Source organism: Panthera pardus, unplaced genomic scaffold (assembly GCF_024362965.1).
Source record: "Panthera pardus isolate Hobbes unplaced genomic scaffold, ASM2436296v1 HiC_scaffold_11, whole genome shotgun sequence".
NCBI classification, from domain to species: domain Eukaryota; kingdom Metazoa; phylum Chordata; class Mammalia; order Carnivora; family Felidae; genus Panthera; species Panthera pardus.
This window is the reverse complement of record NW_026526666.1, coordinates 31,829,241-31,853,412: the sequence shown is the minus strand read 5'-3', so window position 1 is coordinate 31,853,412 and position 24,172 is coordinate 31,829,241. Positions and strand designations below refer to the sequence as shown.

At 37.6% G+C, this 24,172-nt stretch overlaps 1 protein-coding gene across 1 annotated transcript in view; it reads right to left on the bottom strand.

Moving 5' to 3' along the window:
- Positions 1-417: 417 nt before the first annotated feature.
- Positions 418-24,172, bottom strand: part of GTF2B (general transcription factor IIB) — a 32,419-nt gene continuing 8,664 nt past the window's right edge. Inside the window, exons 3-7 of the mRNA XM_019414071.2 lie at positions 9,631-9,764; positions 5,606-5,752; positions 5,344-5,473; positions 2,825-3,106; positions 418-844 (exon numbers count right to left, since the gene is read on the bottom strand). Coding sequence (XP_019269616.1) covers positions 711-844; positions 2,825-3,106; positions 5,344-5,473; positions 5,606-5,752; positions 9,631-9,764 — 827 coding nt within the window. The 3' untranslated portion in view covers positions 418-710. The remainder of the gene's footprint in view (positions 845-2,824; positions 3,107-5,343; positions 5,474-5,605; positions 5,753-9,630; positions 9,765-24,172) is intronic.

Here is a 24,172-nt window from a genome sequence, read left to right as displayed (position 1 = left end):
CATTCCGAGGCCCAATAACCTCCATTTTAAATATTCTTTATATCAGTAAGTAAAAATAGTTACGAAATGGTAACATCCAAAAATTGATGTTGGTAGGCCAACAGATTTCATCTTCTCTGCTCCATAAGCTCACTGAGGAAAAACACAGGAATGTTTTTATATCTCTCAAGCCAGTGCCTTTCAAGGTCCAGTTCACTTCTTACTGTTCTATATGTACAGTTAAGAATTCACACAGGCCCCCCGATGTTCTTGATGTCAAAAGTGGTTCCCCAAACCTCTGACTTTGTTATACAAAAAAACACCTAAATCTATAAATGGAAAAAAACAAAACGAGAACCTCTATCAGCTTTATTAGCTGCAATGATATGCATTATTTGTAATTATAAATTACATATAACATGTAATTATAACAAAAACTTTAGTTTTGAAAAACGTTTTATTCAAGAATTACATAATTTCAAATATCTTCCAAAATACAGTTTCCTAGGTTGCTACAAAAGAAAGCAAATTCAATAAGAAATTTAAATCATTAAATATGTTTCACTAGTATATACATACAGAATGCCAAGCAATTAATATTTAGCCCTGGAATGCGTACCATGTCTTTTGTTTTTCCTTATTAAAGAAAGGCTCAATCCAGCACTTGGTATAGGCTATGTACAACAGGCCGAGTTCAGTGTTCACAGGAGTTTGACATCAGCTGCCTCGATTTACAGCTGTGGTAGTTTGTCCACAGGGGTGTCAAATTTGAAGTCTGTAGGAAACAGATCTGGAGCTCGAGGATAGATCAGCCTGTAGGACTGTCTGATTGTAACATCAGCGACACCAGCAATATCTCCAATTTCTAAAAGACGGAAATCAACATATTAAGGATAACTTCCATCCTATCTCCTTCCACTACCTGCATTCCAGTTTGTGAGATACGGTAATATAAAAGCCACAGTGAGAAAACGAGAAATGTTGATTTTTAAAACCTGACGATGGAAGTCCATACGAAGAGGCAGAATGGAGGGCTACAGTTAGTAACAATAATGAGGTAGGAGCCCTTATTACGTCAAAGGGCTGTCACAGTAGTAGGAAAAGATTCACTAGATGTAAAACATTGGAACAATGCCCAGGGCACAGCACCATGAGTGGTAACAATTATACTAGCCATAGGATCTAGTATCTAGAAAGACAGGAAGTCTTTCTGAGGATCCCGGGAGTAACCCATGAATACATTCTTATGAAGAAACTCACATCATCATTGCTATTTTTAAAAGTTCCTCTTCTAATTAACTTCTAGTTAATTCTGTTAAGAGGTTCTCTGGTTAAAAGGTTCAAGCTAAAAGGGAATCGTACTAGAAATAGTTCCACAACCTCTTCTGTCTACTTCGTACCTCAGATAGTACACACAGCTACTTGATACAGCTGTACGTTCTAGCACAATGGGAAGCTTCCACTCTTGCAAACACAGAACACTGAGCACAGGGAGCTCACGAGTATTTCTAGTGTACAGTAGATCCACGTTTACCCTTCAAAGTCATTGTCACCTTTCTTCCTTTTTATTAAAAAGTCCCAAAGGACTGCCACTTGACAAGTATTGGGTTATAAATACTTAAACGATATGGAGTTTTAAAAAACAGGCTTTAAAACAAACTCATTTTACCATAACCTTTCCACAGTTCAAATCATAAGGTTTTACGAGTTTTCAGTGTGGATGCCTGCCATCACTGTGCAACGAGCTAATTGTAAGTTTCTTATCCTCTAGACACAGATACCAGTGAACGCCAACCGGCCGCTGGGAAGGGAAGAAAGGGGCCTTAAAAACAAAGAACTTCATGTAACAAAGTGCCAAGATCAATATTTCTGTGTTGATTAGAACAAACTTTACAAGTAGGAATAAAGGTAAGGACAATCTGCTTTGCTTCAACTTCTCAATTTTACCAGAAGACTCAAAATTTCCTTAAAAAATATGACTGGAGGCCAAAGGGAACAGATAACCAATGGCTGGCTTCCTTCTAATCATTCTTCTATGTGATGTATTACTTTTATTAATATAGAAACATACGGCCTAAGCTGAGGCGAAAGGCTGTTCTGAGTAGGGTAGTACAGTCATCGCAGCAAGGAATTTCGCTACCTTTTCAATTTTGAACTGACTGCTCCTTTTTCTTTATGCATCTTTTTAAGGATCAGAGAAGTAATTGATGAATACATGCTTGTAAAGAAATTCACTTAGGACTTCTGTTTGAAAGTTCCCCTATGACAGTAAACTCAAAACTGGCTTTAGAAGGCTGAACTACTGTGCTCACTTTGGCAGCACATATACTAGAAGGCTGAACTACTTCTATCAGGATCTTCATTAAGAAAGTGAGTAACATATGAAAGGAGAAAGAGAAGAGGCTTCGAGGAATGTTACAGCTGCCGATCAGCACAAATTTCCCATGTGCCGAGCTGTGCGGGCCACGCCGGACAGCAGGAAACAGGCATGGCCCCCACCTCTCAAGATATAAAAAATTTTGGTTAAGTTTTGAGGGGAAAAAAGAACTATTCAAAATAATGTTTAGGTGGGACAAAAACAACTTCTAGAAATGAAAAATGGACAAACTCAATTCTTAAAGTGAATGGGAACAAAGCATGTCATACACAGAGTTACAACTCCACAAATATTTTTGTTTATGAGCCACTTAAGAAAATGTAGTATTTTGCTTGTCAGTTTTGACTCTAAGAAACTACCTCTTAAATGTGGGTTTGGGACATTTACCTGCTTTGTACCTAAAATGGAAATACAATGACACACTAAAACTTCAGTTTCATCACTGCCCTTCCTGAGAAAGAATCCTACCTTTTTGGGTCCTCTTCTCAGCGGAGGCCTGTGAGGCCATGTAAATGGCTGCCGCCGCCACAGATATCGGGCTCCTTCCAGGAACCAAGTCCAATTCCACAGCTTTACGGGCTATGTGTGTAGCTGCCATCTGTACTTGTTTAGGAAGACAAAGGTTGGAACAAAACCTGGACATGAAGTCCCCGGTTGTAATCAAATCCACACTGGTTTCTAGAGCTTTCAAAATAAGTTTAAAGCATCGACCGATTTCTTTCTTAGAAATTCGTGACACGGCACATATTTCTGAAAAAAAAAAAAAAAAAAAAAAAAATTTAAATCCACATAAGTCATATGGTTCACTAAAAAATCATTTCTGATTGTAAAATATATTCTATTTGCAAAAATGCAATTATGCTTTAAATGGCCTGATTAAAAAATGGGCAGGGGATCTGAATGGATACTTTTCCAAAGACAACATGCGGATGGCCAACAGGCATGTGAAAAGATGCTCGACATCACTAATCATAGGAAAATGCAAATCAAAACCACAACGAGATATCAGCACATGCTGGTCAGAATGGCTATTTTCAAAAAGACAAGAAATAGCGAGTCTTAGGGGAGAAGATGTGGGGGAAAGGAAACCCTCATGCACTGTTGGTGGGAATGTAAATTGGTGCCACTATGGAGCCCCTCAAAACACTAAGAACAGAAAAACCGTATGATCCAGCTATTCCACTTCTGGGTATTCATACAAAGAATACTAACACACTGATTCAAAAAGATATATGCACCCCTACGTTCAATGCAACATTATTTACAAAAGGCAAGAAATGGAAACTATCCAAATGTCCATCAGTGGAGAGATGGATGAAGAGGTGCTATATAAACACGATGGATACTACCCAGCCATAAAAAAAGAATGAAATCTTGTCATTTGCAACAACATGGATGGGCCTAGAGGGTATTATGCTAAGTGAAATGAGCCCGAGAAAGACAAATGATTTCCCTTGTAAGTGGAATCCAAAAAAACCAAAACAGACAAATGAAACAAAAACTCATGGATACAGACAGCACACTGGCGATTACCAGAGGAGAAAGGACTTGGGGAGTAGACAAAACAAGTGAAGGGAGGCAACTGTCTGATGATGGATGGTAACTAGACTTTTAGTGATTACTTCATAGTGATTACAGACGTCAAATTACAGCTGACCCCTGAACAACTCGGGTTAGGGGGTGCCAACCCCCAGCACAGTCACAGCTCCACAGAGAACTCTTTATTCCCCCAAAACTTAACTACCAATAGTGTATTATCGACAGGAAGCCTTATCGATAACAGTCAACACTGATTTTGTATACGTATTATAGACTGTTTTTATAATAAAGTAAGCTAAAGAAAATATTAAGGATATTATAAGAGCAACTACAGTACTATATAAAAAAAAATCAGTGTATAAGTGGATGCACACAGTTCAAATTCGTGTTGTTCAAGGGTCAAATGTATAATACTGTCCACCCAAAACTCATATATAGTATACATGGTGTGTATATATATACATGCATGGTATACAACATACCATTTTTACTTTAGCTGTAAAGAAGTCTTTCAAACAAGTTAAATGTAGGTTCTTAATATCTCAAAATATTAACTTCTCTGAAATTTCAATTCAAACAAGTTAAGTTTCTTCTAATCCAAACTTTGTTGATATTTATGTATTAATCTGTTATAAGAAGTATGTCTATCACGGGAAAAAAAAAACAAAAAACCTCAAAGCTAAAGCGTACTTCTCAAGCTACCCAATGTCACATGTACATGCAACCCCTGGGATTATAGGCATAATAACATGAGATCAAATATTCGACCCTGTTATTCTAAATACTAAACTACCACTTTCAGACCAAAAGCCTTCGTTTTAGTTGTAATAATAAAAACGATGATGATGATAAAAGCCACTGCCGCATCGTAAAGTACTCACTGATGAATGAAAGGTAATGAAAACCTTAAGCTAAAACGAACTCTGGAGGGCAAGTCAGTGTGAGCGTCACAGCCAATAGGCTGTCATGTATTCGTGACTGCAAACTGGACAAAAATACGAGTTCTCCCAAAGCCTTCAGCTTAAGTGTAAAAGTGCAAATTGTAAACCTCGAGAATGTTTTCTAAGGCCTGATTCCCTCACCTGTAGAGACCTGTGCTAGGAGTGGAAATGGTTTTCCATGCATCAAGGGTACACGCTTGGTAACAAAGGCTTACTCTGGCCTACGAAGCCAGGCCTCAAAGCCCACAAGATGAAGTCAGTCAGAAGATCTCACGAGCAAAGAACACGGAGCTTACGTGGACTAGAATGACTAAAACAGCTGGAAAAGAACATGGCTAAGATCTTCTGTCAAGGAACAAAATAAGGAGGCATCTGGAAATGATACAAAGATGGATTACTGGAGGTAACCAGGAAGACATGACTCAGCTACGTAGTGTCAAAGCTCCTTGACTTCAGTCTGTTACTTTAACATAGAAAACATTTTTATCTTCGCAACTAAAAACTTACCTTTAAATGTCCTAGGAACCCCTTCTTGTCTACAGGCAATATAGAGACAAGCGGAAGCTATGGCATCATTAGCTCTTCCCTTCAGGCTCTTCTGTTCATACACTTGCTTGAATAAATTATTTGTTCGATCCTTTAAAGCAAAGAAGCGAAGTTTAATTAACTCTAGGCCATTTAATTAGTTGCAATATCAAAATTTCATATGTTCATTAAATTATGCTAAGTCAATGCCAGAATGGCTTAAAGAAGACAGACAAGAACTTACAACTATATTTCGAGGGAGGTTGATTCTGTCTGCCATAGTAGTGATTTCTTTGAAAGCATTCATCATTGCCCGATCAGAACTACTCATTGTTCTCCGATTTTGGTACTTAGAATTGCCAAATTCATCAAAACTTGCAGCTCCTGTACCCTGTAAAACAAAGTTTTATAACTTTATGCAAAAAAAGTTTTCAAAGAATGAACCGACATTTCTAAGAAAACATAACTTACATGATCTGACTCCATATGCCCAAGAAATCTACCCTGTGGCTCCTCCCTATTCCTTAGTAGAACAAATACCAGGTTAAGATGGTTTAAATGAGTATCTGTGAGAGAAGCCAATAACACAAACTGTCACATTAACAGACCTAGGGAGAAAAATTGAAGGATCTTCTCCAAAGGTGCTATAAAGGCAGGCAAACAAAATTCAAAAGCCATTTTTCGAGAAGAACTCGCAAAATACTACAAATGAGTGGGTGGTGCTTATTAGAAAATCACTCCTCCAGGCTTAGGCCAGAACAACGATTAATGGAGAAAAAAGGCATGCTCTGTTTTACTGTGCTTCACTTTACCGCATTTAGCAGAGACTGTATTTTGTTATTGGGGTGGTGGTGGTGGTGGTTGTTGTTAACAAATTGAAGGTTTGTAGCAACCCTACATTGATCAAGTCTCTTGGCACCATTTTTCCAACAGCATTTGCTGACTCCAGATCTCTATGTCACATTCTTGCAATATTTCAAACTTATTCATTATGGTGATCTGTGATCAGTGATCTTTGATGTTACTCTCGTAATTGTTTTGGGACTCCACAAACTGCACACTTCTAAGACGGGAAACTTAATAAATCTGCATGTTCTCACTGCGCCACTGAGCAGCTGGTCTCCCCACCTTTCTCCCTCTCCTCAGGCCTCCCTATTCCCTGAGACACAATACTGAAATCAGGCTAATTAATAACCCCATAATGGCCTCTCCATGTTCAAGTCAAAGGAATAGTCCTATGTTTCTCGTTTTAAATCAAAAGCTAGAAATGTTAAGCGTAGTGAGGAAGGCATGTCAAAAGCTGAGACAGGCCAAACGACAGGGCTCTTGTGCCAAACAGCCAAGTTGTGAATGCAAAGGGAAAGTTCTTGAAGAAAATTAAAAGTGCTACTCCAGTGAACACACCAATGATAAGAAAATGCAACAGCCGTATTGCTAATATGGAAAAAGTTTTAGAAGTCTGCACAGAAAGTCAAACCAGCCACAACAATCCCCAAAGCCTAATCCCAGAGCAAGGCCCTAACTCTATTCCTTTCTATAAAGGTGGAGAGAGGTGAGGATGCTGCAGGAGAAATTTGGAAGCTAGCAGAGGTTGGTTCGTGAGGTTTAAGGAAAAGAAGCTGTCTATAGTACAGAAAGTGCAAGGTGAAGCAGCAAGAGATGTAGAAGCTGCAGCAAGTTATCCAGAAGATCCAGCTAAGAGAATTCATGAAGGCGGCTACACCAAACAGATTTACAGCCTTCTACTGGAAGAAGATGCCATCTAGGACTTCCATAAACTTAGTTGATAAAGCAGCTGCAGGGTTTGAGAGGACTGACTCCCAATTTTCAGAGAAGTTCTACTGTGGGTAAAACACTATCAAACAGCATCACAAGCTACAGAGAAATCACTTGTGAAAAGGAATAGTCAATTGACAGAGCAAACTTCATTACTGTCTCATTTTAAGAAATTGCCAGGACATCTGGGTGGCTCCGTTAAAGGTCTGACTCTTTTATTTCTGCTCAGGTCATGATCTCACTCACGGTCATGGGATCAAGCCTCACGTTGGGTTCTGCGCTGACAGCACAGGGCCTACTTGAGATTCTCACTCTCCCCCTCTCTACCCCTCCCCTGCTCACACATGCACATGCGTGTTCTCTCAAAATCAATAAATAAACTTTAAAAAAAATTTGCCACAGTCACCTACCCTTCAGAAACCATCAACATCGAGGCAAGACCCTGTACCAGCAATAAGGTTGTAACTTGCTGAAAGCTCACATTATGGTTATTAGCAATACAGTATTTTTAAATTAAGGCATATGCATTTTTTTTTTTTTACATAATGCTACTGCATACTTAATAGACTATGGTACAGCATAAGTATGACTTTTATATGTACTGGGAAGCTACAAAAAGGCATTTGACTCTCTATTGGAATATTTGTGTTACTGTGGTGGTCTGGAACCAAACCCGCAGCATCTCTAAGGTATCCCTGTACTAGGAAAACTAGCCAATATAATGTAATTATAATTACATAATGTAATTAGACAAAAATTATATTAACTATACTGGTGTAATTATTTTAAAATTAGGCAAGAGAAAAATTAGAAGTACTAATTTGAGAAGGAAGTGGTAAACGATTTGCAGGTAGTCTTTTTATATACTTAGAACACTCAAAATCACTGTAAAACTGCTAAAAATAATAGAATTCATTAGAGGCAAGGTCAAAATGAATAGAAATCAATAGCCTTCATACGTATAACCAAACAGAAGACAATGAAAAACAAAAGCGCCAATACAAAACAACAAAAAAGATACGTATCTAGGAATCAACTTAAACATTCAAGACCCTTATGAAGAAAACATCCTCTGAAGGACACACATGACTTAAGGAAGTGGAAAAGCATACTATGTTTCTGGACAGGAAGAAGTCTACTTTCCCTAAGTCAACTTGCAAATAAGTCTAACCAAAACCTCACTGAAAATACCAACTTTTTTTTTTTAACAAAGTGATCCTAACCTTTAAATGGAAAAGACTAGTGAAGAAAATGCTAAGAAAGAAGAGCAACGAGGAAAAACTAATACTACTAGATATTAACACAGTGTGGTGTGACATGTGACTGACTAGGCCAGGACAGAGAAAGGACAGAATGTCCAGAAATATTCCCAAATACATACAGAAATTCAGTGTATGACAAATGTAGCATCTTAAGAATTTCTGCAGGGTAGGCATAAACAACGGTCAAAGGATACAGGAGAAAACAAGTGATAGTGGTTATCCTGTTTTTGACAGGGAAAGAGGGTTGTGGTGGGAACTGAGTTTGGGGGTCAAGAGAAAATTTATTGTGTTCTTTTTACATTTGTGTATGAGTCATGTATTTCCTATTAAAAAACAAACACTAAAAGAAGTTACAGTGTCCATTAGCTGTGATCTTAGATTTTAAGATGTCCTCAGTATGCTTTTTACTCAGCCTGTAAGGTTAAAGCAAATGCAGAAATCACCTACTTAAGATACTATCAGCTTTTTTCAAAGCCTATACCACTTTTCAAATTTTATATGTACTTTATAGAGCATGAAAAAATAATTAATAACTTGCCTTTTCAGAACACTTTCTTAAAAATAGACTATGCAGTGGTATAGATGAAGTTCTGAAACAGCATCACTTGATTAGTTTTCTTGAATATTGCCCCCACTACTTCCAATTCAGATAAAAGAGCAAAAAAGAGCCAGGTTGCCAGACAGATTACACTACTGCCTTATCTAATAGCAGCCACTACCATTTACTGAATACACACTACATGTTGTTATAAACACTTTACAATACGTTCCCATGTAACCCTCAATGTTTCTATGAAGTACTCTTACTCTCACTTCACTGCTGAGGAGTGTGAAGCTTTATACGTCATTTAGGTAGGTCATAAATTCACCAATATTAGAAAACAGGCTATGCTGACCTACAATTATCTTAGGTAATGTGGGGGGGAAAGAAAAGACATTTATAATATTCAAGGAACATATCAATAAGACCTCATAAAGATCATTCTACATTCAATTTTTGGGCAAAATGTGCTTCATGAAAACAAGGGCCTAAGATATAAAGACTGTAATTTTGATCTGTGTGGAAGATATGTGTAAGGGAATAATCATTCCACAACAGTATGACTGGTAAATCTCATTCTCAGGTCAAGATTCCTCACGGGGCAGTGACTGATACTTTTGCAAAGTTTCCAAAACCCCCAGGTCTTTGGTTAGTCCATACTTGTTACTTCCTGTTGAGCGGATTTATTACCTTGCCAATCATGGTTGACAAATCTCCGTCACTCAGTAGAGGATTCTGAGAGTCTCCAACTCGAGATGGATCTTTTGTTGCTTTATCATTGCTGAAAGTTCTCCATTCAGACCCCACGTCAATAACTCGGTCACCTAAAAATACAAGCACAAGTCTAAATAGGATCTACTGAACACTCTTTAATGCCCAACTCAGGCGCTTTTATTCCTAGGAAATCTCAACATGGACATCTAGGCTCCAGCTTAAGTATCAGGTCTCAGACATCTGTCCTAAAGCGTTCCTTTAACTATGATGCCAGGCCAATAACCCTTTTTAGACATTATGCTTTGATTAGTCATATTCTAACTTTTGGAAGAAAAAAGTATTAGTCAAAATAAACACACACAGCAAAATAAAGCTATTCATATGTTATACAAAGATAAATGTGATTCAAAACCAAAATTTGCAAGGGACATAGAAAAAACCAGAAAACACTTTTCACAATGGTATTAATGCACACAGTTTCATATAAAAAAAAAAATTAAGCTTTCATGGGAAATGTTTTGCAAAGAACTAAGCTGAAACTTATGTTTTAGTAACTACTAAATGAAAAAAATATTTCTGGCTAAATAATTTATACAGAGTAAAATGTTAAGCCTAGAATTAGTGAGAAGAAAACCAGGTAGGTATTTTCTTTTTAAGCAAAGGGCCAGTGGTAAAATAGGTCACACTAGGAAACTAAATAGGAACAGATTTGGTTGATCACTGCTTTGGGGGGAATGCTCAGTAGCTCGTAACATCTCCACAGCGACAAGAGTTATTACCACTGAACAGCTGCCCACGCTAGTCACTGTGTAAATGTTCTCTGTTAATCCTTCCAGTCTGATAAAGGTAGGTACCACTTTTACTGCCACTTTAGAAATAAAATTTGTGTAAGATGACACAACTAGAATGGAAATGTGCAACTGATCCCAAAGACTGTTCTATACTGGATTTGTAAAACATGAGCTTTTCCACCAAAGTGTGACAAAACTGAGAGCAGGAACCAGACCATTTTCATTGTTGCCTAAAGAGAAAGGAGAAAGAAATGGCAGAAATTAGTTAACTCAGCAATTAAAAGAGCTTCTGGTGACAGTCAATTAATATAATGGTTACGAGCACAGACTGTACCATTTGCCACTTAGCCTTGGACAAATCATGGCATTTCTCAGCTTTAAATCTCCCTAATAACCTCACAGTCTAAAGATCATAAAGATTAAATAAGCCAAAACAGGTACAGCACCTGCATGTAAAGTGATTAAAAAGTTCAAGGTGAGTGCCTGATATTAGCTATCTACTACTAGGAAAATGAAAATAGTTTGACACATCTTCTGACATCTCCCTCCTTTTGAGACTTTAACAGTAGCAGAGTGCTCCGCTACAGGTATATGACCAGAAGGACAGCAAAGAGAAAAGAAGGAAGGAACTCAACGTAAACTCTGCTAAATCCTCTGAGATACTGTCTATGTAGTACATTAATTAAAATGCTTATGAACCAAGTATAGTAATCTTAATCTAATCTTACTGCTTTATTTAAGGACGGAGGTAAATGTGCAACAGAATCATTCCTGATGGTTCTGGAATAATTTATATTTCTTTGAACACTCAAAACACTTGGGAGTAACCAGATATCACTTGGACTATTTCCTGTTACAAGGGAACTGAGATGAGAGGCAGGGTCCCCATCTGCCCTACCCGTATGTAGTAAGAATGGCCAAGGAAAGCAGAAGCAGGCAGATCAGTTTATAAGGCAACTTCAGGAGATGAGAGATTGAGCAGGTGGCCCCAAATAAGAGCAAAAGAAGGTTAAATGGATGGGACTGTCATGATGGATTTTTCTGCTTCCCTCTCAAAAAAATAAACATCACTAAACTTGGGAAGCAATTCTAATTATATAAATTAAGATTTTAAAAACTTACCTGAAAGTAACAAAACCTGTAATTATGGACTGAAGTCTCACTGTAATACTAACTAAACAAGGTCTGTATCTCAGAGACCAATTTAAAAAGACTGATTTTTCTTCCTTTTCATAACAGAATTATAATAATGCCTGCTTACAAATGTGTGTGTGTGTGTGTGTGTGTGTTTGTGTGTATGCAAAACAAAACTACCTGTATTCTCAACACTAGGGAAAGCCACTGTAAATATTTTGGTATATATACTTTCTGCCTTTTTAATTCATGTGTATGTTTTTTCCTTAAATTAAAATTAGATCATATTGTGCCTGTTCCATGAAAAGCTCTGTTCACCAAATCCACATCATAAACACCAAAACAAGATTTTTTAAACAGGTCAGCCCCTTTAATAGCATCTGACAATTAAAGGGATACTATGATGTCTCCACACACTATATCCAACTTTCCTAGTCAAAAAACAAAAATACACAAACATGCACATAACAAAAAACTGTGGCCTTCATATCTGGAGTTACTTGCAAAAATCTAAGTTCAAATAAAAACTCAAATGTCATCATTAATTTGTTTAATGAATGAATTAAGAGAACACGGTATATGAAAAGGCAGGTAGGTATGCTCACATCTTTTTAAGTCTCTCTAGAAATCTAAAGATGAAACATCTTGGCTAATACTTTATTTCATACCATTTTCCTTTTGGCCCCCCAAAAACCTACCAAGAGTCTCTTTTATTGGTTGCTTTGCACTGCCTTTAGAAAGACAAGATGGATTAGGGAAAAAAGGGGGGTGGCGGGAGTTGGCCTAGGACAGTATAAATAGAAAAGCCAGAACCGGGTAGTGATGTAATTTTTCCACATACGTGGGAACAATCTACATGACTCATTCAACAATCTGTGATTTGTGCTAAGAGACATTCCCTCTTTTTATATTTTACTGCTCAAAACATAGCATTTATAAGAAATAAAATTTCCAAAATAACTCAAATAGCACATCATGAAACTATAACTAGAGCACCAGATTAAGTGCACGAGTAACAAAATAGGGCAGACCATTCAGAAAAATCAGAGTGCATAAAGGATTTTCATTTGAAGAAACCTAAATGAGGCAGCATTTTAAAAGATGCTCTGGAAGGAAACTGCAATACAGTCTTTTCAAGGGTAAGTGTATAATCAACCTTCAGCAAAGAAGCCTGCCAATACACACACACACACACACACACACACACACACACACACACACACAACCTCCCATATCCTTTAATGTTCCACAAACAGGAAAAACATAGAAATGTTTACCAGTTATGTTCTCAACCAAACACTAATTTTTGTAAAATGAACACGAGACAGAAAGTCTCATACAAGAATCTTCACAGCAGCATTACTCATATTAGCTAAAAACTGGAAACAACCCAAATGTGTGTTAACAGGAAAATGTATACAATGGGATATCCCTCCACAAATAAACTACTGATACATGCAGTGATGTAAATGCATTCAAAAACTATATGCTGAGCCCGAAAAAAGTCAATTACTAAAAAAAATAATAAAAAATAAAAAATAAAAAAACTACTATATAATTCTAGTTATAGGAGGTTCAGGGGCACCGGGGTGGCTAAGCTGGTTAAGCGTCTGACTCTTAGTTTCTGCTCGAGTTATGATCTTGCAGTTTCATGAGTTTGAGCCCCATGTAGGGGGAGCCTGCTTGGGATTTTTTCTCTTTGCCTTTTTGCCCCTCCCCTGCTCACATGCTGTCTCTGTCTCTTTCAAAACAAATAAATAAATAAAAATTTTTATAGGAAGTCCAAAAACAGGCAAAATAATCTCTGAAAATAGAAATCAGTACAGTGGTTGCTACTGGGCTGGGGGTGGGGGGCAGAGGTAACAGATTAGAAAGAAACATATGGGAACTTCTGGGAATGGAAGGAAATGGTCTAAACACCTTGATTAGTGTGATTATACCAGTATATGCAGTGTCCAGATGTCAAAATGCAAACTGTATATCTGGGATCTGTGCATTTTACTGCATGCAATTAGACCTCAATAAATTAAAAATAAAAATTCGCTCCCACCATAATATTGTTGATTTTGAATTAAGTCACACCAAACCTATCCATGATTTTGTGAATAACAATCTTCTTGGACAAGGGAATATATATACTCTTTCTCAAACTCATCTTTTAGATTATATGTATGTCACATTTATGACTAGATCTAATTTTTTTCTGTTAAAAATCTCATTTTCTAACTAGTAATTGCTGTAATATTTTATATGCTTATATTCAGCCACTTTTAATAGACTATTAATTTTTAAAATTTGATCTGAATATTCTAGATATAGAATCTCATCAGTGGCAAAGAACTTGTTCCCCTTCCAATGTTTAACTCCCATTTCTATATTATATCTAAAGCGCTTGTCAGAACTTTCAAAACAATGCCTTTGATTTAAAACAGAAATGTCTCCAATATTTCAACATTATGCAGAAAAGTAACAGGTGAACTGAAATAGTCATCTATTAAAACATCATTCTACTCCAATGCAGAGTGTCTTACATTATTAAGAATGTGTTGAGTTCATTAAATGTCTGTCATCTTAGCAAACCATAGCATTTCTTACCTACTATCTTTTTACATTATAAAAGCGAGCCATAGTTGTTTGTGGGTTATTATTCTTCTAGTACTTATGTGTTACGATAAATTAAGTTACTCTGGAGTAATAAGTAATTTCAGAAGGTTAGCGGCTTAAAATGAAGATTTCTTTCTTATTCATACCACATGTCTATATAGGGGTAGGACAGCTTTCTATGCCATCCTTATTCAAGATGATAGAATTCCTGCCACTTGAGACATGCTAGGGGGAAGGGAATGTATTAAGTTATGCACTGACTTATATATACTTTCCAACAGTAACATTTCCACTCACATGTCCTTGACCAAAGCCAGTCAAGGAATGATGCTTAACTCTGGAGGGGATGGAAACATAAATGTGCCATGTAGCTCAGAAGAGAAGAACCAGAATTATTAGCAAATAATCATCAATGTTCTTCCACATGACAATTAGCAAACAGAATCAAGCACTGTATTTTGTGGGATTTATGTATAAATTCATTAAAAAAAAAAAAGATTGCTCTAGGACTTCCTTTTTCTGCCACACAACAAACCAAGGAATCAGAGTTAATTTTACTGGCTGATTATTTGCAAGTCTTGACTAATAACATTTTTTAAATGTTTAAAAGATACATTCCCCACTGGTGTGTGGATTGACTTGCAACCCTAAGGGTCTTCTGGTACAATGTAACGTTTTCTTCTACTGTACCTTTAATACTTTACAATATTCACCTGGATCTTCAAGTAGAACCATAATGGCTATCTTGTCTTTACCACTTTCTCATTCACTCTTTATAGTCTCAGGTTTCTTCTCTGCTTTACTGATCCAATTTCCTAGAATGTTGTCAGCTAATCACTATCTCAAACAGTTTTATTGTGTTTGTTTCCTTGTGCTATCTTATTTCTTTCTGACATTTTAAAAAACTTATTTATGAGAGCGAGCAAGCACACACGTGCAAGGGAGGGGCAGAGAGAGAGGGAGAGAGAATCCCAAGCAGGCTCCGCCCTGTCAGCGCGGAGCCCAACACGGGGGCTCAATCCCACAAACCATGAGATCATGACCTGAGCTGAAATTCAGAGTCAGGTGCTCAACCGACTGAGCCATCCAGGCATCCCTCTGACAACATTTAATAGAAATATTATGGAAACTATTTCACTGATCACAAAAATCATTTATTTTCCATAACTTCCTTCTAGTGAGCTACATCAGGAGAATTTTGTTCAGTCCGCTGGATCACTGCTCCTCTTCATTGTAATAATCTGTCTTTAGAAGCTCCATGTGGACTTTTGTGCCTATTCATCCTGTACTCCTGTACTAAAGAACTATCAATCCATGTCCAGTGGTGGTGGTCATGTTGGAAAACCTCCCAATCCACCACTACCAGTAATTCTGTCTCTCTGCATACCCACAGTCCCTAGCAGTTAAGATATGACCCAAATAAAATAAATTCCCAGTATGACTCTACAAATTTATTAGGAAGGATACAGGCAGGTTTGTAATTAAAGCAAAAATAATAGTGACTTAAAACAGGCTATAACTTTCTCACATTAACAGTCCATAGTTAATAGTCATAGACTAGTGTGACCCAGGCTCCTCCTATCTTTTTAATAAGCCAGCTTCATCATGATGCGATTTTCCAGCCTAATATGGCTGTTGGTGGTTCCCTTTATCATGTCTGCATTCTAGCCAGTGGAAAGAAGAAAGAGGAGGCACTTCCTTATGGCAGGATCTAGAGGTGTACATACCCGTTTTATGTACAATCCACTGGTTAGATCACATGGTCATACCTGGCTACAAGGGAAGCTGGGAAATACAGTCCAGTTGGGCAGCAACATGCCCAGTTAAAACATAGGGATTCTATTACTAAAGAAAGAGTGGGACGATCAGTGGCCTCTACTACTACAAGGAATAATGGGTTAGCTATGAGAGAAAGGAGAGGAGAAAGAATGTCCAGTAGAACCAGTATACTTTGCCTTATACTCTAAAGGAAACAGTACACAAAGACAGATATGTAAGCTCCTAACCAAGCAAGTTATAAACTACAAATCCAACCAGAGGTATTTTGTAGTACAACATTAAAACCAGAATGGCTTGGGGCACACCTAGGTGGCTCAGTTGGTTGATTTCAGCTCAGGACATGATTCCAGGGTTGTGGGATCGAGCCCCTAATCAGGCTCTGCACTGACCATGGAGTCTGCTTAGGGCTCCTTCTCCCTCTATCCCCCACTCACGCACTCTAAAATTTAAAACAAAACAAAACAAAAAGCAAAACAAGAGAAAAACCTAGAATGGCTCATAGTAGCAATCTAAACACTGCAGGGGAATACTGCAACATACTAAAAACAGCCAGGAAGCCAATATTGGAGAGTGATTTTCTAGGCCTGACCTAGATTCAAAACGTTTTTGTTTCTTATTGTAAACTTAAATTAATAAAGGTATTTTAAAAAAGAGTATTAGAATCACCCCAAATTTCAATTCTTTCTGCCATCTTTCTGGAAAATGATCTTACTTAAGCATTTTGGTATACAACCAGTAGAAAATTCAGAAGTAGGAGTCTTAGAACAACAGTCTGCAAGTTACTTGTGGACACAGGCTAGATTTATCTAAAACCATTTTGTCTGAACTACAAAATTTTTCAAAACATGCCAACTCTAAAAGTTCAATAATCAAAATGCAGTACTCAAGGTGGACAAACCCTAAGCATGGAGTTTTTTTTTAATTATTTTTTTTCATATTTATTTATTTTGGAGAGAGGGAGAGAGAGACAGAGAGAGAGAGACAGAGTGTGAGTAGGGGAGGGGCAGAGAGAGAGGGAAACACAGAATCTCTCCAGGCTGAAGCAGGCTCCAGGCTCTGAGCTGTCAGCACTGAGCCCGACACGGGGCTCAAACCCACAAACTGTGAGATCATGAGCTGAGCCCAAACCAGACACTTAACCCAAGGGAGCCACCCACGCACCCCAAATTGGGAAAAAAAATTTTTTTCAACCCTCAGAAAGTTTTACATTTATTTATTTTTGAGAGAGAGAGAGAGAGAGAGAGAGAGAGAGACAGAGAGAACACGAACAAGTTGGGGAGGGGCAGAGAGAGAAGGAGACAGAATCTGAAGCAGGCTCCAGGCTCTGAGCTGTCAGCACAGAGCCCGACGAGGGGCTTGAACTCACAAACTGTGAGATCATGACCTGAGCTGAAGGCGGACGCTTAACTGACTGAGCCACCCAGGCGCCCCCCAAATTGGGAGTTTTTAAATTAAAAAAATACTAAGGTACTGTGGAAAATTGTTTAAGTCAACACATTACATTTGTTAAATCTAATGCTGAAACTGAAATGCATCTTTAGCTTTCACACCTTCTTCAGTCATTTACCCCTTTCTAACCATTCCTTCTTATGATATTTCAAAGAATCCTGATTTTTGGTTTAGTGTTACTAAACATTCTTATCAGAAAGCCTGGATTAAAGATAATTTTCAAGAGAAGTCTGATCAACAGATACTTTAAAAAGAAATACCATTAATACTATAGCCAGTCTCTAAATCACAGTTTTATCTTCCCCAAATGTAAACTGAGTAAGAACTCAAAATGAATTATCCCTTAGAAACAACCCACATCATCGTTAATTTCCCAGACCAGCCCATAAAAGCGTACTTTACTCATGACGTTTAGGCCCTTAAAAAACAAACACAAAACTGTACAAGTCGAGAGTATAATTACCACTTGGAAAATCATTTGTAAAGGAAAATGCAAAATGCATTGTAAATTCCATCCCGGAGTATGTCAATACATCTTGCTTTTCCTCAAATACAGGCAGGTTTGCAGCAGCATCTAAGCTAGAGACCCGCAGCTCTCATGGAAGATGCATCCTAACCTTAGTCACAATAATTTGAGTCATTCACATACCAGTACTTTCAGGCCTCTATCCTAAGACACATGTTTCTTTTTCCCTCCACTTGGAATGACCTTCCCTCCATAAACCTTTACTCATGCTTAATGGTCATATTTCAATGTAAATTCAACAGCAATTTCCCCAGGAAATCACTGCTTCCTTCCTTTGTGTTCTTACCAAACTTGGAAGAACTGTAATAGAGCTTTTACCATGCTATGTTGTATTAAGGCACCCTCCTCCCTTTCACGCGCTAGCCAGAGTTGCTCCAGAGCTTGCTTACAGCATCTGATACTTCTTTCACTCTCCCTGCCCAGCACACTGCTTTAACAGAAACAGGCCTGCTAAGTCCTACAGACCTGGATTTGAACCACTCTGTCACTTACTAAATGTGGAATCTTCAGCTAATTACCTAAGTACTCAAAGCATCAGTGTCACTCAAAGGGTAGCTGTGTAAACTGAGTAAAGTTAGTAATTCTCTGATGCTTAAAGTAACATCTACATTAAAAATTCTAGGGATGCCTGGGTAGCTCAGTCAGTTGAGCGTCTTGCCTCTTGATTTTAGCTCAGGTCAGGATCCCAGGGTTGTGGGATCAAGCCCCATGCTGGGCTCCATGCTGAGCATGGAGCCTGCTTGAGATTCTCTCTCCCCCTCTGCCCTTCTCCCCTGCTCACACGGTCTCTAAAAAAATAATAATAATAATTGAATTAGTTAAAAATTCTAAATTAGGTAAGAAGGTAGTCTCTGATGGCTTATAAGAGATGCTAAAGCAAGAATTTGAAAGTGAATATTCCTTAATTTTAAAATATAGCTTAAACATATTAAATTAAACCTGAATATTTCCTTTAGGAAACACTAATGCAAATTTATTTTTTTTATTTTAAAAAAAATTCTTTTTAAAATTTATTTTTGAGAGAGAGAGAGCACAAGCATGAGCAGGGAAGAGGGAGACACAGAATATGAAGCAGGCTCCAGGCTCCAACTCATGAGCTGAGTCATGAGATCATGACCTGAGCCAAAGCCGGACACTCAACCGAGTGAGCCACTCAGAGGCCCCATCACTAATGCATATTTAAAGATGGTAATCCAGTAATCTTTAAAATGATATGGCTGAAGAGCATTCACTATGCTAGACCCACTCAAATACATTTTGCAAATGACCTGTTATGAAGAATGGCATCTCAGACTTAGAATCACCTACTTACTTGCACCCACAAAAAATGTATCACTGAAATCTCATACTGAAATCATACTATATATTTTATACATTATTTCATTTGATTCTTAACAATTCCTAACAATTCTAAGATGTATGGTACCTGCTCCCTGTTTTGGGGCAGGGAGATGACTTATTTTTACACGTGAAGAAAGTCAGGCTTAGAGAAATTATATAACTTGGTTAGTTACTTACATAGCTCATTAACTAGTTGAGCCGAGCCTAGAATCGAGGGCCCCTAGTTACACTAGGAGCTATGGACATACGTAAGATATCTGCTCTACAGGCTATGCAGTCTAGGTCTGGAGACATGAAATATGAAAACTCTAAAAGTACAGAAGATGTATAAAAAAATATGGTAAACCGTAAAGTTAATAGTACAGATTTGTGTTTCTTAATATGCTAGAATTTCTAGAAATGGGGTCTGGAATCTTTAGAGTTGATTCTTTTTTTTTTTTTTTTTAAATATTTATTTGTTTTTGAGACAGAGAAGGAGAGAGAGCAGGGGAGGGGCAGAGAGAGGGGGACAGAGGATCTGAAGCAGGCTCTGCGCTGACAGCAGAGAGCCTGATGTGGGGCTCAAACTCATGAACCGTGAGATCATGACCTGAGCCACCCAGGTGCCCCTGAACAGCTGATTCTTAATGCACATTCATACATTCATCCTTCAGAATCACTGTATAAACAATATCCAGAATAACTTTAGGAAAGACAGGTCAAATTGACTCATTTTTCTCATTCAAATCTACCTATACTATTTTCTGGTTGTTTCCTTACATTCCTTCTAAGAACAATGAAAGAATTCAGTTTTAAATGGTACATAAAAAGTGGCTTTTACTAGAAATGATACCAGTAGATCTAAACACTACCTATTTGAAATCCTAATTTATAAAAGTCATAACCAATTTCATGTTTTAGCAGCTATTACAGCAGCTTACTAACCTAATACTTTGCGGACTATAAACAATGTACAAGGTCAAATTTATGAACAAATTGATAACCTAAATATTATACTGCCACCTAGTGCTCAATTTTAAAGTGACACAATCACACTGTTAGGATTTGTGTGTGGGGGGGGGGGTGATCCCACAAAACAGTGCTGTTAAAGCCTATAGTTTCATGGTAGAATTGACAAAGCTTTGCTTTAAAAGTTGGCCTTATTTTAGAGATCAGTAACAATATCCTACAGATCACTGGTAAGATTAAACAGCCAATGACAAATCAAAACACTTCCTATGTTTAAAATAAAAATCCTATAATTCTGGGAATGCAAGCTGGTGCAGCCATTCTGGAACACAGTATGGAGGTTCCTCAAAAAACTAAAAATAGAACTACCCTATGACCCAGCAATTGCACTACCAGGCATTTATCCACGGGATACAGGTGTGCTGTTTCGAAGGGACACATGCACCCCCATGTTTATAGCAGCAATATCAACAGTAGCCAAAGTATGGAAAGAGCCCAAATGTCCATCAATGGATGAATGGATAAGAAGATGTGAGATGTGTATGTATAGATATATATATATATATATATATATCTATACATACACATACATACATACACAATGGAGTATTACTCGGCAATCAAAAAGAATGAAATCTTGCCATTTGCAACTGATCTCACATAATCTCAGTGGATGGAACTGGTGGGTATTATGCTAAGTGAAATTAGTCAGAGAAAGACAAACATCATATGACTTCACTCATATGAGGACTTTAGGAGACAAAACAGATGAAGATAAGGGAAACAAAAATAATATAAAAACAGGGAGGGGAACAAAACATAAAAGACTCTTAAATATGGAGAACAAACAGAGGGTTACTGGGGGGGTTGTGAGAGGGGAGATGGGCTAAATGGGTAAGGGGCACTAAAGAATCTACTCCTGAAATCATTGTTGCACTATATGCTAACTAATTTGGATATAAATTTTAAAAATTGAAAATAAAATTAAAAAAAAAATCCTATAATTCAAGTGGCACCTGGGTGGCACAGTCGATAGAGTGTCCAACTTCAGCCCAAGTCATGACCACACGGTTTGTGAGTTCAAGCCCCACACTGGGCTCATTGCTGTCAGCGCAGAACCTACTTCAGGTCCTCTGTCCCTCTCTCTCTCTGCCTCTCCCCCACTCGTGCTCTCTCTCTCTCTCTCAAAAAAAAAAAAAAAAAATAAAAAAATCCTATAATTCAAATAAAAAGAGGAAAGTCAATTAGACAATTATTACATGCTAAACAGTATTTAAAATAGCCACAAAAGATTGGGAACAAGCTACAGGTGAAACTAAATACGACTTAAGTACTGAGGAAAAAAATTAAAGACAATGAATGTCTGACCAACTGTATTTTTCCAAAGATGGCAGCAATAATATGTGTCATCAACATGTTCTTCTGAAACATGACCCTGTCTATGACACTGATTGGTGGTTGGCGTCTCTCTATTCCTTCCAATCTAGGTGGGCCCTATGACTATTCTGACCAATACAGAAGTGATCCTATGCCAGGCATAGCCCTTAACTACCTGAGTCCAGCTTCCACACTCTTGAAACACATGCTCTTAGGATATTTCTCTTGGAAATCAACCACCATGTATGAGATATGACTACTCTGAGATAACTGTGGAGAAATCCTAGAGCATGGCCTGTGTGGGGAGGCCAAAGAACAGAGAGGAGCCAGAAATATAAGTGAAAAAGCCATCATGGAAGTGAATACTCCAGGTCCAATCAGTGCCATGTGGAAAGAAACAATGGCCCAGGTAAGTCCTTCCCAAACTACTGACCCATAAAACTATAAGCAAAAGAAAATGGTTACTATAAGCTACTAAGTTCTCCAATAGTTTGTTATGTAATCAAAACAGAAACTGGCTCCTGTAAGTACGATGTTTCTTTAAGAAAAATCAAAAACACTTTGGCATTGGTTTTGGGACTCAGTGGTGGGCCTCAAGGAGACTGAATGAAGGTTTAAAGGACAGTAAAAAAAAAAAAAAAAAAAAAAAAAAAAAAAAAAAAAGTGTTGTTAGACACTGGAGAAAAAGCAGTTTTTATCCTGTGAAATTAATATATTTTTTATTGCAAATTATTTCACTAAAAAAGGTGACAGTTGCAAGGGGTAATATATGCCTCCAAAGAGGACAGTTGAGCAGTATCTAGTCTTGAGTTGGAAATTAAGAGTAGCTGGGGGAACCTGGGTGGCTCAGTTGGTTGAGCATCTGACTCTTGGTTTTGGCTTAGGTCATGATCCCAGAGCCATGGAATCAAGCCCTGCATCGTGCTCCATGCTGAGCTTAGAGCCTGCCTGGGATATTCTCTTTCTCTTTCTCTTTCTCTCTCTCTCTCTCTCTCTCTGCCCCTCTAACCCACTTGCATGCTTTCAAATAAATAAATAGAGGAGTTAGTGACAATGGGCTGCCCTAAGTTTTGAGCCAAATTAAATATTAGTTAAGTACAGAGTTGTCCAAAAACAATTCTAAGAGTTCCAGTTTCTAAAGTTGTCTGGTGATATTTAAACCTAACCCTACTGTAAACGTTTATTCAATAAATATGGTATAATCTAAAAAGTTTCAGACCAGGTAAAATGTTACAGTAAGCACACGCAAACCACGTAAACCAAGACAATTTATTAGGAGACACATGATGACAGCTGGATTTAAATTTCCATGAACACAAGTATGAAAAGAGCCACTAGTCTTATGCCCTTAGTGGATTGTGGAATATTTGCCTCACCTAATTTCTTCCCTATCTCCATAGCATAAGAGATAAAGGCAGAACTGAGCTGGCAACAAAGAGCATATGCCTTTAAGCCAGCAAGTTGGGGGTGCTTAGGTGGCTCAGTAGGTTGAGCATCCAACTCTTGATTTTGGCTCAGGTCATAATCCCAGGGTCCTGGGATCGAGCCTCACATCAGGTTCCATGCTGGGTGAGGGCCTGCTTGAGACTGTCTCTCTCTCCCTTTGCCCCTCTCCCCTGCTTATGCACTCTCTCAAAAAAAAAAAAAAAAAAAAAAAAAATCATAAAAATTTAAAATAAATGAACAAGCAAGCTGATGCAAGTCTAATTAAATATACATAGAATCTAAATTTATTATGGATCTATGATAGTAATATACGTGTTTGTGTGTATCTGCTCGCATGCACATGTTTTTTAAAATTTGACTCATGGTCTGTCATGTTCAATTAAGCTCTTTTCAACATAATTTGATCATCTCTTCAGCAAAACAGAACTTTGTTAGCAGAGTCTTGCCTGCCCACCTTCATGGAATAGTTTCTTCACTTGTAGGACACACTGCAGGTTATATTACACATGCTACAAATATGCGAATGAGGCTAGTACCGTATATTTTAAAACAGGTGTTTGTTACAGTTTAGGTCAGAAAAACCAATTGTTACAAGAAGATACTTCTGTGTATATAAAGGAAGTTTAATCAGATTGTATTTTTTTTTTTTTTTTTAATTTTCAGGCTTTACAATTTAGCCTAGTTGCTTTAGTTAGGATAAAATATCGTAGTTCCAATGCTGGTGTTCAAGACTGATAATTAAACAAAACTAAAAGAAAATTAACTTCCTTTGGCTTAGATATAAGCAGAAAAATGCAAGTAAAAGATCGTGATTTCAAGCATAAAAAAGCATGTAAAGCCTTGTGAATGAGATCTTCCTTCTCCAGTTGGTTAATCTCACCCAACTATATCTTGCTAGTCTGAAGCAGAAGTGAAGCAGATGGAAGGGCTGGAGATATAATGCAGTATTTCTGCACTACTTTTTAAATGGCTCCGTTTACGAGACCCAAGAAGCTGAAATTACCTTCAATCTTCTGTCTCACTCTTACATACTATCAGTTTGATCTTAATACTTTGGAATTAGAATGCTCTCATTTAACTTACAGGTTGGCAAACCTTTTCTGTAAAGGGCCATATAGTAAAT